General features: G+C 32.8%; 1 protein-coding gene and 1 long non-coding RNA gene across 4 annotated transcripts; both read left to right on the top strand.

Annotated features, from left to right (window-relative positions):
* The first annotated feature begins 62 nt into the window (after positions 1 to 62).
* LOC18107051 (transcription factor bHLH143) lies at positions 63 to 4,168 on the top strand. 3 transcript variants are annotated; one of them, XM_024588796.2, is made up of 5 exons: positions 64 to 251; positions 1,071 to 1,211; positions 1,518 to 1,703; positions 1,897 to 2,054; positions 2,153 to 4,168. In XM_024588796.2, exon 5 carries the CDS (start codon positions 2,170 to 2,172, stop codon positions 3,271 to 3,273), a length of 1,104 nt encoding a protein of 367 aa, XP_024444564.1. In that variant the 5' UTR covers positions 64 to 251; positions 1,071 to 1,211; positions 1,518 to 1,703; positions 1,897 to 2,054; positions 2,153 to 2,169; the 3' UTR covers positions 3,274 to 4,168. The 3 variants fall into 3 exon arrangements, with proteins under 3 accessions (XP_024444565.1, XP_024444564.1, XP_024444563.1); XM_024588795.2 differs by having other exon boundaries at positions 1,071 to 1,703; XM_024588797.2 differs by lacking the exon at positions 1,897 to 2,054 and having other exon boundaries at positions 63 to 251; positions 1,071 to 1,703; positions 2,179 to 4,168.
* Positions 4,169 to 12,537: 8,369 nt separating this feature from the next.
* LOC18107052 (uncharacterized) lies at positions 12,538 to 13,832 on the top strand. The gene is made up of 3 exons (XR_002978598.2): positions 12,538 to 12,929; positions 13,033 to 13,201; positions 13,359 to 13,832. It is a non-coding gene; the product is annotated as an uncharacterized LOC18107052 (long non-coding RNA).
* Positions 13,833 to 14,492: the final 660 nt, after the last annotated feature.

A 14,492-nucleotide genomic window follows, 5' to 3' on the forward strand; every position in this document is an offset into this window, starting at 1 on the left:
CTACTATTCTATAAGAGTAAAGGGGCAAAATGGTCATGCAAAGCTCTATAAAATCTTAACATCTCTTAACTCGCTCAATTCTTTAGACATAACCTTCTTCTTGTACTTCCACTTTTTACTGTTCCCTCTATCTCTCTCTCTCTCCCTCTCTGTAATCTTTCAGTGTTTTTAAGATTTCCTTTTGAGTCAACTCAACTCTTTGTGCATTTGGATCTGAGCAAGCAAAGATCCTACCGGTACTATATTTCACTGTAAGTGATTCAACTATAGATTTCTTAATTTTCTCTTTCTGGGTTCTTTTTCTTGCTGTGTTCTTTTTTGCTTGATATGTTTGTTGGATTGTTGTTTAATTTGTCATTTTTTTCAGCTGTTTTTTGGGTTTTGTCTTCATTTTTGCTTGATGGGTTTTTGTTTTTCTGTTTGGTGCTTTTGGTTTATTCTATGTAAAAAATTCCAGATTTTACCACATGGGGTTTGGTTGATTCAGGAGAGAACTTGGATTAGCCTGCTTTCTTGTTGAGATTAATTGATAGCGAGGAGAAAAGAGAGAGAGTGGTTGAATATAACTTGCGTCAATATTTATCTGAGTTATGATTTTCTTGGTTGCTTTTGCTTGGTGGGAAGATAGGATGTCGTGATAGATGCCAATTTTAGGATTTTGTTCGCCTGGTATATTGGACATTGAAAGACTTCAATCATGTTCATGTGCATGCCTTTTTGGTTTTGTAAAGAAAAGCTGGAAGTTCAGTTTCGCCGGCTTATTTTTGTCATCGTTGTTATCTTTATGGGATCTTAAGTTGGTCGAAAATGGTAGAGCAAGAAAGGAGAATATGATGATTAAATCTTGTGTTTCTTGGTGTTTTCGAGGGGAGTTTATGAAGCACAGTTATTTAGCTGTAGTTTCATGGTGACATCAAATTTGATTGCGAAGGTTTAAATTTGTATAGAATTTTTACGAGTCAGTTCCACATGTTTTTACTTCATATGGTTTTATCATCTTAATGCATTTCTATCGCGATTGTATCATCTACCGTCTAGCTCATTTTTTCTTTTAATTTTACCCTTTGCAGGAAATCTGGCCATATATAAAGAGTAGATATCTGAGTATTACTCACTATTGAACTCAAGGAAAACAATATGCCTTGGTTGAGTCCACCAGTTGACGTGTTCCGCAAAGTCATGCGCTTGAACTTGTATTGCAGGGTTATTCTGTAAATCACTTTTCTAGTGAACTTGAATTTTTAGACTCTTGCCTTGTCATTCTTCACAAAAATTGTTAATGGGATTGAATCACTTTTTCATTTCTTATTGTGACATTTATAGGATTATCTGACAAGATAACTAGAAAACAATTTAACTTTCCTTAGTGTCTCTTTCTGTCTGATCCTCATTCTGTTTTTTTCCAATTCAAGTTTTCTGTCTCTGAAACGTCTCTTGCTCCTTTTGCTGTCATTCCAAGTCCAGCACATCTTAGATCTTTGTAACAAGCTTTCCTTTGTCCTGCTTTGTATTATTAGGTAATTGTTTTGTGTTGTAACCTACATCTGGATAGTTTGAGTTTTAAGTGGTCGAAAGAAGTTATGGTGTGCCAAGCAGCAAGTCAAACAAGATTTCGGGCCCTGAAATACGAGAATGGAATTGCTGGAAAACCAACAATTATAGTTAGAGTTATTGCATGCTATCGACCATTACAGGATTGCCAGGTTAGTACAAAACATTCAATGATTCTTTTAATAGCTAACTGTTTGCGTGATGCAATTAATTGGCAGTTCCAGGAAGTATGCTTGTCAAAGAGTTAACTTCGTATATATTTTGTCTGTAAGAGTCCTTGGATTTATTTTTGCTCAGTGTTTGGTAACGATAATAATTCATTCCTTGTTTCTGTGCTTTTTCCAGGCTGAATACTTCCGTCATTTGCTCAAACCTGTCACGTAGTTCGACTCCACGTTTTTGTTATATTATCAAGCTGCAATTTGTAGTTTTTCCTTTTCTCTTTCTTATTCCTAAAAGAAGCAGAAATTAATTGCACATTGCAGATCAAAGGATAACTCTCGGTATGTTTGCGATTTCATACAACTGGGTCTGGAGCTAAAATGGTAACGGATTCTTCTCCAGAGACTAATTTATTTGTCTTTTCTAATTTCACCGGCAGGTAATTCTCTTGGTTGGATGGTTAAGGCTGAAGGTTCTTGGCTTTCTCCACCACATTCTACTCGGAAATTGCCAAATTTCCATTGCATGACCACATCATTGGATCCTGCGCAACTACAATGTTTGCCAGAATGTATGAACCCTGGCACGCGCATGACTTCTGCAAATATGGCAATGCCAGGGCTGGCAGTTTCAAGCATTCCAAATTTCAAGACACAAGGCAATGAAGCCTACGGGTTGCCTCAGTGTTTACCCTCTAACTTTCAGAATTTTCTTCACGCTACAAATCCATATGTCAGAGAAAATTTGTCTGTGTTTTCTTATGGGTTTGGTAGGGAGGGTGTGCGAAATCCAATCCCTGGATGCCAGAGAAGGTTCCTTGTTTTCGATCAGTCTGGTAATGAACAAAGGTTGATCTATAGTTCCTTTGGCCCTCCTGTCCCAAAACCAACTGCAGCTGATGCAAAGCCAATTCCGGGTTATTTTGACCACAACGAATATGCTGCAAAAATGGACCAGACAAAGCTGATGAAGTTGCCTGAAGTATCAGACGAGAATCACTTTACTAGTGAAGAAAGTGAGATGCATGAGGACACTGAAGAAATTAATGCCCTGCTATACTCAGATGATGACTATTATGATGAAAATGGTGGTGGCAGTGATGATGATGGTGATGATAGTGACGACGATGAGGTAAGGAGTACTGGTCACTCTCCCATTCTGATTAAAAGTCACGGGACACAAGAACAGGCAGAGAAAATAATAGAGGAGGAAGGTACTAGTTCTGATGGCCCAAACAAACGGCAGAAATTGATCGATGGCGGGTACAAAAAATCATCACTAGTAGACACTGCTAGTTCAGTAAAAGTGGAAACATTTCATGGATACGACGATGATATGGAATCGAACTATGCTAAACGGCAAAGCCAAGATGGGGAAATGATTTCCATTTTGAGCAGCAAGCAATTTAGAAAGGACAAGATTCGTGCAACGTTGAAAATTCTGGAGAGCATAATCCCTGGTGCAAAGGATAAAGAACCATTGTTGGTCCTTGATGAAGCTATAGATTACTTGAAGTCTTTGAAGCTCAAGGCCAAAACTCTAGGAGTGAGCTACCTTTAAGTGTTTTTCCTCCTTCCATGTTATCATGTTAGCTAAAAAGTGGAAGGAAGGAAGGATGAAGGAGGTAGAAACTAAGAATTCTTGGTTTGAATGATTGATGGGTTTGAAATCACTATATTAGCTTTTCTCATGTGGGGGCTCCTTTTCCTACTTTTGTTCCCCAACAGCTTGTATATAATGGGCCAATAAAAGGAGAGTAGTGGTGGGATGATATGGCTGTTTTGCTCGCAAAGGTGAAGAAAAATTGCGTTTGTTTGTTGACCATAAATGATTATCTTTTAGCCTTATTGTGGATTAAAGGTTAACAAAAGTCACAAAGGACTTGAACGCATGGGTTGGTTGTAGAGGTGGGCTGTGCTGTAAATGAAGACTTCCTTTTCTTCAGTGTTGAGAACCCCCATGGATTTAGTGCATGCGCGTTAGGTAATTCGGGTCCCACTATCCACCCTTCTCTTTTTCTTTGATTTCATTGCTCTTGTCTCTGTCTCTTTACCCCCACACAAATCATGCCGGCATCAAACTCCTATTAAAAAGTAGTTCAAAGAAAACTCCTGGTGTGAGAGAAAACTCCTATTGTTGGGGTCCGCTCTTTGATCAGATGATCTCAATAAAGGCTTGTTTGTTTTCACTCATTCTACCCTGGCTTGCTCTGGTACCCGCACAGTATCGAGACATGTGACCATAGCTGTGCTGTGAAGTCCCTAAGATGGGTTTGTCAGGTTCATCTGCATTAATACTTAAAGAGTGTGGAGGTGTGTTCGTAGTAGTAGTGGAGTGCTTGAGTTGAGTGTGTTTATTATCTTTGCTGTTGTGGTGTTGTTCCTCTTGTCCTATGTATCAAAGGTTTTTATGTGTCTGTAATGGATAAAGTGAATAAGATTCTGTTGTTGTGTGATCTTGTGAGCTGTGGCTGATGAGTAGTGTGGGGACTGGTGGATCATGAAGCTGATTTCATGGACAAACGTCTATGGCTTTGCACTGCCACTGCAATAATATGCACTTATGATAGCAGCTAAAATTTGTTGAAACGTGACTGGACACCATGTTAAAAGAGAAAAGCTGGCTCACCACTTGCCATACTCTTGCAAGGAATGGAAAGAAGAAATGGGAATTTTTTATGCTTTCATGTTTTGTCGTTGTTACCTTGCATGATAACCCGTGTAGTACATGAAAGAAAGATTCTTGATCAAAAAGAAAAATCTAAACTGGCATGGATGGTGAATAATTGTATGCAAGTACTAGAATGATAAATCGGAAGGAGCAGTGTCATCACATCATAACCTATTTCATTACCCTCTTGACCCCCATGTCCTGTGACTCTCTCCCACCTGCTGCAAATTTGTTTTTATTCCTTCAATGATAGAGGAGTGTGCTCAGATGTATGACATTTCCCCCTCCTTTTTCTCTTCTGTTCTTTCCCGATCGCCCCAGCACTTTCTAGACCTCCATTTTGGAGGATTTGTTGGGATAAGGTCAGTTGGATGATCGTGGACCACATGCGGGTCTTGGACCAGTGAGTAGTTTTTTCTAACTTTCTTCTTCTTTAACTTTATTGATGGACTGTGTAAACGATTCCCAGTTCCTTGAAACGATGCTAACTGGGATGAAGAAAGCGTTGCGGACCAAGATATTAACAGAAACAATAAATAGCGTCTGTAGAAATCAGTATGCACGCGGACACCTAAGACTATTCACTGCGACGGTTAAATTACACTTCTGTTCTTTGAAGAAAAGATGGGAATGGCTGGTAATTTGGTTTTTTTTAATCATCCTTAAAGTTTTTGGAATATATCGAGCTAAATCTTTCATGTTGGGATCAAATATCATGATATACAATTATCTTCAACTTTTATAATTTTATTTTAGTTATTGTTAATAATTTTTTTTGTTTATTTACACAAATGTCTATTAAGTTATTTAATTAAATTTTTGTATAAATTTTTTGATTTATATTTAGAATTTTATGTTAAAAAAAACTTCTATATCCAAAAAAAAAAAAAAAATGTGTAAATCATAGCGGAACACGGATGAAGTAGCTAATATAAATATAAACCATGTAAAGTTTTGGAAGTATTCACTTTGCCTAACCTAGCTCTAATGGAGTTGTCAAGGTGGAGGATCAAAATCTCCCACAGGAAGTTGTCCCTTCCACCAAATATATATATATATCTTCATGGAGAGGAGAGTGTATCTGTCCAGCCTCAACTCACGTACGTAATTGGTTCATGTCGAGTGCTGCATTACTTTAAGAGCTAGGATCGAAGAAGAGCAGCACTATCTTTCGAGAGAAAAAGGAAGAGAACGCACTCTGGTCTAGCTAGGGCCTCTAGGCACAAGAAGGCTGTAACTTCAAGAATGTGACAGAAGTCCACTCTCAACTCCATCTCTGTCGCAAAAGCTTAGCAGCTGAAAACACCTAAACAGGCCAGATGCATGCTAGCAGAAACAATATCAGTCAATTATCCCAGCAATCCATTGAACTTGTAGCCACTTCCTACCTCAAATCATGCATCATGTAGATGCAGATAGTCCTTCACGTAGGGTTTGGTCCTTTGCCTACAGCTAGCTATGCCTAGCGCATGCTCGATGCTGTCTGCATTGTGTGGTTCAGGTTGTAAAAGACGTGTCAGTGTCAAGCGATCAAAGTCCTTTGTGGGATTAATTTAGGCAAAGGACATTCAATTTCTGTTGCCTTTACAGTTAGTTCGGTCAGCAATCTAAGCATCCAATTAAGGAGGTAGACGTTAGGGCTCGGGAGGAAGTACTTTTACCATAAATTTTTTTTATATATATAAATTTAGGTGTTCGGGTTAGTTTACACGCATTACGATTAATTTTCAGACCCATTAAACATTCTGTAAGTCTAGTGAATAGATAAAGCACCACAGAGATGACAAACATACATAAAAAGGATCAAACTCGGGTGACAAGTCTCTTCCCTCACTAGACCACGAAATCAAGTGCTACTTTTATGAACTTATGGGTGATTTCACCTCTTGTTTTGGGAAACTAATTCCTCTGTTTAGATAACTCAAATTACATCAAAATGATTAAACTTTTAAGTAAAACTTAGTGCTTTATTTCAGATTTATTATTGAGGGCATGCTTAATTACCTCGAGTCGTGATAGAAAATCCTAGAATTAGTGGGGCAATTAAAACAACAAGAAATATATAAGAAATGAAAACAAATAAAAAGGATATTTGACATTTTTGGATTGAAGGATGCATTTGAAAAGAAGACTCAATTTCATAAAAGGAACAAAAAGTAAAAACAGAAATTATAAGAATGAAGACTAAATTTAAAAAATAAAATTAAAAGACAAGTTGTAATTTTTTATTGAAGGATCAAATTAAAAATAATTTTAAATTTTAGAAAAGATCCATAACAAAAATTTAGCAATAAAAAAATAAAAATCAAATTTAAAATGATAATAAAATGAGGAGTAAACTCTGGAATTTTGTAAGACTAGTACAAATTTCGAGTAGAAAAAAAACAAAAGAGAGAGAGAAAAAAAAGTTGTTAGGAATTCACATACAAGTGTCACTTCACCACGAAAAGTACTCCAAGACGCATCGATTGCTACTGTGTAAGGCTAGGTTTGGCTATCAGAGAATGCTGGATGCTCTATCAGAGCACTGCAACCTCCTTTACTCTCTAGCGCTTGCGATGCACGCACTATCCTTTTAACCTTTCCTATTAACTTTAGTCCCCCATATTTGTTTCATAATCAAATTGGGCACTTAAGCCCTAATTACTATTTATCAATGTAATTTAAATATATTTTGACAAACTGAGTATCAAAACTTTTCCTCGATACTACGAGACCCTTATATCTAGGCAATAAGAATAAACTATCAAGTTAGTTCGAAGAAAAAAAATATAATTTAAAGAAAAAAAATAACCAAAATTTAAAAAAAAAAGACATAAATATTTGTCCTACCCAAACAAACCAGTCCCTAATGGGATAAAATTAAATGTGCTAAAAAGTTTTCAAAGCTCCAAATTCGATCTCCTAAGTCTTAATTGCTCTAAATCAATAAATATAAATTTTAATTTGCAAATTGAGCATAAAATGAGCAACAAAATATTTCCTCAACACCTCAAAGCTCTCTATTCATAGGGAGATAAAACAACCCAAGAAGTCCAAACCCAGACTATTGCAATGTTAAAAGAAAAAAATTAAAGGATTAAAATATAAATTTTAAGAAAAAAAACCAAACACGGTAGATTACTATTGTAATTCATAAAAAAATAAAAATTATTTTTTTACTTGAAAATATAAATCATTGCAATCGCTATGAATATTTATTTTAACTACCGTAAAATTATATAAAAATAGGTTTTGATCATAGAGTCTGGTTTTTTTTAATTTAATTTAATTTTTAATTAATATCATCTCTTTTATTTTTCTAAAATATCTATCTAGTTTAACTATTTTCTAAAAAAATAAAAATTTTTAATGGTTTCTATAATTTTATATACCTCCAAGAAATTTTTGTAATCCATTTTTAATTATTTTATTAAATTAGTTTAAAGTAGTTGTATTTTTACTATGAATTTATAAAAATGAAAATTATATGTACTTAATAATCATAGTGAATCTCCAAGATAAATAAAGAAAATACATAAAATAAAAGTTGGATATTAGAGGTACAATATTTGCATTTATATCCATATTTTACTCCTTATTGAAAAAAAATAGCTTTCCCACTTTAGTCTTTAACTAGCTTTCATGATTTTTTTTATTTATCATTTAATATTTTTTTTTCATTTATTGTATTAACCACATGCATCATCTTTCTATTCCTTGTTTAACATATTATATGATATGAAAAACACACGTCTATAATGTTAATTCCTTCTTCTCTTGCATTCAAAACTATTTTGGAATATAGTGTAGGGCGTAAATATTAACTAATTTTTACCAAAAAAAATATACCTTCTTTTTATTAAATTATTAAATTTATTTGAATATACTAAAATATATAAAAATGTATTTTCAAGATCTTCTATAATTTTTTTTTATTTCAATTAATTTATGAGTTGTTCAAAAAATATTTTTAATGCCTAAAAAACTTAATTTAATTGAAACAAGGCAACATCAATTGTGCTGGTAGATAGTTATGTATATAATGATAACAATTAACATGGGATTTTTTTTTTCATGAAAAGCCATTTGTATAGAACTAAGTTTCCATTAAACTTTCTCCAAAATATCATTTTCATTTTCCAAATTCTCATCTTAGTAATAGTAATAAGAAAAAACATATGTTCTTGCTCTTTTTACTCATTTTCTTCCCTTGATGTATATATATAAAAAATTCAAACCTAATGAAGTTGTGAAAAACTTCAAATAATATTTGGACTTTTTATAGTTATATTATGAGTTGGTGACTGACATGTAAAATGAGTTTTTTATTAGAATAAAAGACTCTTCAATATTTAAATTAGTAAATATAAGATTGTAAAATTTGTGTGTGAAGAAAGAAAGTGTGGCTAGAAAAATAATGTTGTACATAAAATATGAGAATAATAAAGTCAAACGAGCTTGAATATACCTTTCTTTTTATTTGGTGACATGTGATATTTATAAATACCTAAGGTTACCTAAGCTTACACGTAGTAAAGAGAGAGAAATGATGAGAAATATTTATTTTCCTATAAAGTTGAGTCATTAATTGATTTGGCACGCTTGATATTGATGTATAAATTTGTGTTTGAAAGTAAGTCGTCATTGAAAAGGATGGTCATGTTAGGAAAGTGATAGTCATTAATGAAAAAGATAGCTAGCTTGAGAGAATATAATTCAAGAGAAGTTGTTTACCGGCTATGAAATGTGGACTAGGTATAGGGGTTCGGTTGAATGCAATTTGTCATGAGTTTCGAAAAAAATATATTTTGATCCTCCAACTTAAAAAATCATGAAAATTATACAATTTCAGTTCCTTGAAAATTTTCCAATTCTATTTAGGTACAAAAGTTTATTTTTGTTATTTTTGGTTATTGATTGAGAGAGGAAAGAGAGAGAGATCGCCAGATTTCAGCGGTAGAGAGAGAAATATACTGTTAGCACTGATTTAGACCACCAAAATAGAAGATATTTATATCAAATTGTTCTATTTGATAAAGAGAGTTAATATTATGTGTTTTTGTAAATTAAATCACCTAGTTTATAATATACTGTTGGCACTCATTTTCTTCCCTTGATGTATATATATAAAAAATTCAAACCTAATGAAGTTGTGAAAAACTTCAAATAACATCTGGACTTTTTATAGTTATATTATGAGCGGGTGAGTGACTTGTAAAATAAGTTTTTTATTAGAATAAATGACTCTTCAATATTTAAATTAGTAAATATAAGATTGTAAAATTTGTGTGCCAAGAAAGAAAGTGTGGCAAGAAGAACAATGTTGTACATAAAATATGAGAATAATAAAGTCAAACGAGCTTGAATATACCTTTCTTTTTATTTGGTGACATGTGATATTTATAAATACTTGGGGTCACCTAAGCTTACACGTAGTAAAGAGAGAGAAATGATGAGAAATATTTGTTTTCCTATAAAGTTGAGTCATTAATTGATTTGGCACGCTTGATATTGATGGATAAATTTATATTTGAAAGTAAATCATTATTGAAAAGGATAGTCATGTTAGGAAAGTGATAGCCATTAATGAAAAAGGTAGTTAGCTTCGGCGATGAAAGGTGGACTAGGTATGTTTGGTTTAATGCAATTTGTCACGAGTTTCGAAAAAAATACATTTTGCTTCTCCAACTTAAAAAATCATGAAAATTATACAATTTCAGTCCCTAGAAATGTTTTCAATTCTATTTAGATTCAAAAATTTATTTTTGTTATTTTTGGTTCTTGATTGAAGGAAAGAGAGAGAGATCGTCAGATTTCAGTGGTAGAGAGAGAAATATATCGTTAGCCCTGATTTAGACCACCAAAATAGAAGATATTTATGTCAAATTGTTCTATTTGATAAAGAGAGTTAATTATGTGTTTTTGTAAATTAAATCACCTAGTTTATATTATACTTTTTTTAAGGAAAAAAAAAACTATTGAATCACAATTAACAATTAATAATTATAACTCACAACCTAACAGGGATGACCTCTAACAGCTTGCCTTCTTTGACAGATGAAAACTGTAGTTTCTTTCCAAAAACTCACCTAGTTACATAACGAGATTCAACCTTGTACTGTCTCATTGCAAGAACAGTGCCTCACTCATTTCCAGGTCTGAAGCCTGTTAGTATAGCAGTCGATCATAGTCAAACCATGTCAAGCTCTCAGTGTTTAGAGAGAATCCACCAGACCTGGCCCCAGGTTATGGAGAAGGGACAGTCCAAGAAACTGGTGGCCTGGAAACCTGTGTACTGGCCCTTCCGATTCCAACCTTGCCATCCTTCTCATTTCTGATGTTCTTGGTAAGAGCCCATCAAGATTATTTTTTTCATTTTCAATTTATTGATTTCCATAATGGCTTGTGCTAGGTTTGGTTTTGAGATTACCTATAATCTAATTGATGTGGGTTTTTAACCGTGCATTTTTTTACTGTTTATTTTCTTATATTTTACAGTAAATGGAACGTGCAAATTTTTTTTTTTCGATTTTTTTTTTGCGATTTAGTCCTAATTAAAGAGCAATTGATTTTAAATTCTTATAAAAAGATGAGATTGAAAGAGAAGAGACTAAAATGAAAAACACAACAAACATAGGTAATATGTCATAAGTTTAGAAAAATATGCACTTTGATCCTCCAACTTAAAAAATCATGAAAATTATATAATTTCAGTTCCTCAAAATGTTTTTAATTTTATTTTGGTACAAAAGTTTTTTTTTGGTCTTTAGTTGAGATAAGAGAGAGAAATCGACGGATTCTGACGGTAGAGAGAGAAACATGTCGTTAGTACTGATTTAGGCTATCAAAATGGACGATATTTATGTCAAATTATTTCATTTGATGAGGGGAGTTTATATTAGGTGTTTTTATACCTTAAAAGTTCATAGAAAAACATATATGAGCTTGAGTGGATTTTTGGTTTCAGGTTGAGTTCAATTTTTTAGGTGGTTTTTTTATGTCAATGGATAAGTTTATCATGATTTCTGGGGTGTTTTGAATTAAAAATGGGTTGAAAAATAGATTTTTGGGTTAAAATAACATAAACCTCAATTTTTCGGCCACCACATTGGTTAGGGAAACAAATGACATGTCATCTATTTTTTTTTCAAAAAAAATTGGGGCGTACAACATGTTGTCCGCCCTATATACAATTAAAAAAAGGACCCAGATATGCGGGCCTGCCCCAGTAGACCCGCGCTTAGGCCTTGATGAAATGGGCCAGGTGGGCTGGCCTGGCTTGCTATGCCAACAACGTCTGACTTTTTTTTTTTTAATTTTTCTTATTTCAATTAATGTTTTTTTTTAAATTAATTATATTTACATTAATACCCCTTCCTTCTTTAATTTTGTTTAGAGAGCTTTTTTTAAATGACGATGATGATTTTTTTGTTATGCATTTAATTTTTGAAGAGGTTTTTTCTGATTCATCTATGATTGTTTTTTGTATAGATAAACTATATTTTTTAAAATAAAAAATATTTATTTTTAGATAATATTTCTAATATGCGTAGCCTTACATATTATTCCTTTTTCCCTTCTATTTTAGTCAATCAATTTAATATGTTTGTCTATTTCTATTATCGTTTGATTAAATAAAAAAATGTTTTAATTAATAAAAATTAGCAAACATGATCGGGTAAATATCCCGTCTTACAAGATTAAATATCTTGATCTACATTTGCCTCTTGGTTTTTCATGATTATATGTATGTATAAACCTTTTGATTTGTACTTAATTTTTTTTAATTATAAAAATACATTAAAAAACTCGTATATATATATATATATATATATATATATATATTTTTTTTTTATAAAAAATAAAAATATTTTACCTGTAGTAGAGCGCGGGTAACAAAATTAGTGGTTTTTTTTTTGTAACCATGGATATCTAGGTTAACTTACGTGCATCTCGACTAATCCTCTAATATTATGGAGTTATTTACAAATTAATGGTTTCCTATTTGATGTACTTATAGGTTGTGGTTATTTACAAAGTTAGTATTTGATCGGCTTTTTATCATCAAACATCTTTTCCAAGTTATGAAGCTCCAAATTTGAGGTATGGTCCATTAGATTTTCGCAGTTTCATTGTATGATGAACTTAGACGATGGTGTTAGGGTCTGGAAAGCTAATAGAATTCTCTCTTGTGCTAGCTAGAGTGAAGCTAGATAATCTCCAATGGCTCTTGACTTTGTTGTTTAACAGAGAATCATCATCAAACAAAATAATAATGTTGAAAAGGAAAAGGAGGAAATCCTTGACCATTTTTAAGATTCAATTCAAAATGGGGAAAAGAAAACGATGACATAGCAAGAATACTTGCCCTGATATAGACAGTTCTTAGCTTAATCAATATTAACAATTATCACTGATCTCATCAAAATATTTATGTAATTTCATTGTTCTTCCTGGAAAGGAAGCTCGCAGCAAAGTCGCAGCTGCTGGATTCTTTGTGGTGGTTACTGATTTTTTATATGGTGATCCAGTTGATCTAAGCAAGCCTGATTTTGATAGCCACGGTGAGTTTCTAGAGCAATGGACATCACCATTTGTGGGATGTTATAGTAGTGAAATCCATGAGTTGGAGAAAAAGACTAAGTGACTGTCTTCTTACATCTGTAGGACAAAGGACATGAAGATGCGAAATTAGTAATTGCTGCTCTAAGAAGTAAAGGCATGAATTCCATTGGTGCTGCAGGTTCTTGCTGGGGAGGTGAGTCATTCTCCCCCATAGCTACGAACTTGCTCAAGTTGGAACAAGCTCAAATCTAAGACAGAGAAGAATTTAACGGTAAGATTCCCACTTTTCAATCTTCCCTTTGTTTCTTCTTAATCGTGACTGTTGTGTCTAGTTTCACCTTCCTTCTCTTGAAAATGGTTCAGGATAATTAGAGAGTGCTAAATATTTGTGTGCGTACTGCAATTGATGACATGTTATACTGTTTCAGAGGTGAAGATTCCAGTTGCTTTTCTGGGAGCTGAAATTGACCGTGCTTCCACACCAGAACAATTGAAAGAATATCTGCAAAATCTCAGGTGATGGGTCCTCAGTCCCAAGATTGATGATTGTCCCATAGAGGTTCTATGGTTTAAGGAGATGGTGTTTTTTTTTGTAACTCTTTTCATCTCATGACTTGGCAAATATTATTTAGCATTTTGGATTCAAGTCTCTTTGATCTTTCTATGTCACGCCGCGACGAAAAAGCTGAAGAGGATACTCCTGCTTCCCTTGCTGTTGAGGCTCTAAATTTCATGCTCACAACGCATCAAACCTGATTTCTATATTTTGCAGTTTGATAGCCATGTCAAAATACTCCCTGGCGTCAGCCATGGATGGACAGTTCGTTACAATGTTGAGGATGATTTTCATAAATAATTTCTATTTTTAATCTTCGTTAAGAATTAAACTCGTAATTTCATAATAAAATGGGCTAGCTGAGTTATTTTAACTCGAATTAATTTAGATTTTAAGTTGATTAAGTCTTTGATTACTTGTTAAGTCAATTCAAATTTTAAAACTATAATTTCTCTCTTATTTTACTATGTTTTTGCTATCCTATACATTGTCAAATATCTTTATATGGTTTTAATTTTCAATTTAAATTATATATTAAGTAATATATAAATTAGTGTTTTTAAACTCAAACCAGTTATTCATAATTTAAAACCTTGTTTAGGTAGTATTGCATGTCAAACCATGTTAAAACTTGACCTAATCAAAATCTAGCTAAAACTCTTTTTTATTTTTAATACAACATTATTTTATTTTTAAAAAAAATTAAAATTATAACGTTTTGCATTGATCCATCTAACTTTCGACATGAATTTTAAGTTAGGTTTATGGTATATAAAAATATAAAAATAATAATATTTTGGATTAATTTGAATAGAAAGTGAAGATTATAAGTATATGCACACTCATATATATATATATATATCATACTTCTTTTTTTGGAAGAAGCTGTTATATGATTTTAACCAAACTAATAAATTCTTAATTTATTAATTACTTCAACCAGTTTGATTGTATTGTCCAATTAAAATTATTTTGGTATAATAAATCCTCCTCCTGCAATAATTTG

This window comes from Populus trichocarpa, chromosome 17, assembly GCF_000002775.5.
Source record: "Populus trichocarpa isolate Nisqually-1 chromosome 17, P.trichocarpa_v4.1, whole genome shotgun sequence".
Taxonomy (NCBI): Eukaryota; Viridiplantae; Streptophyta; class Magnoliopsida; order Malpighiales; family Salicaceae; genus Populus; species Populus trichocarpa.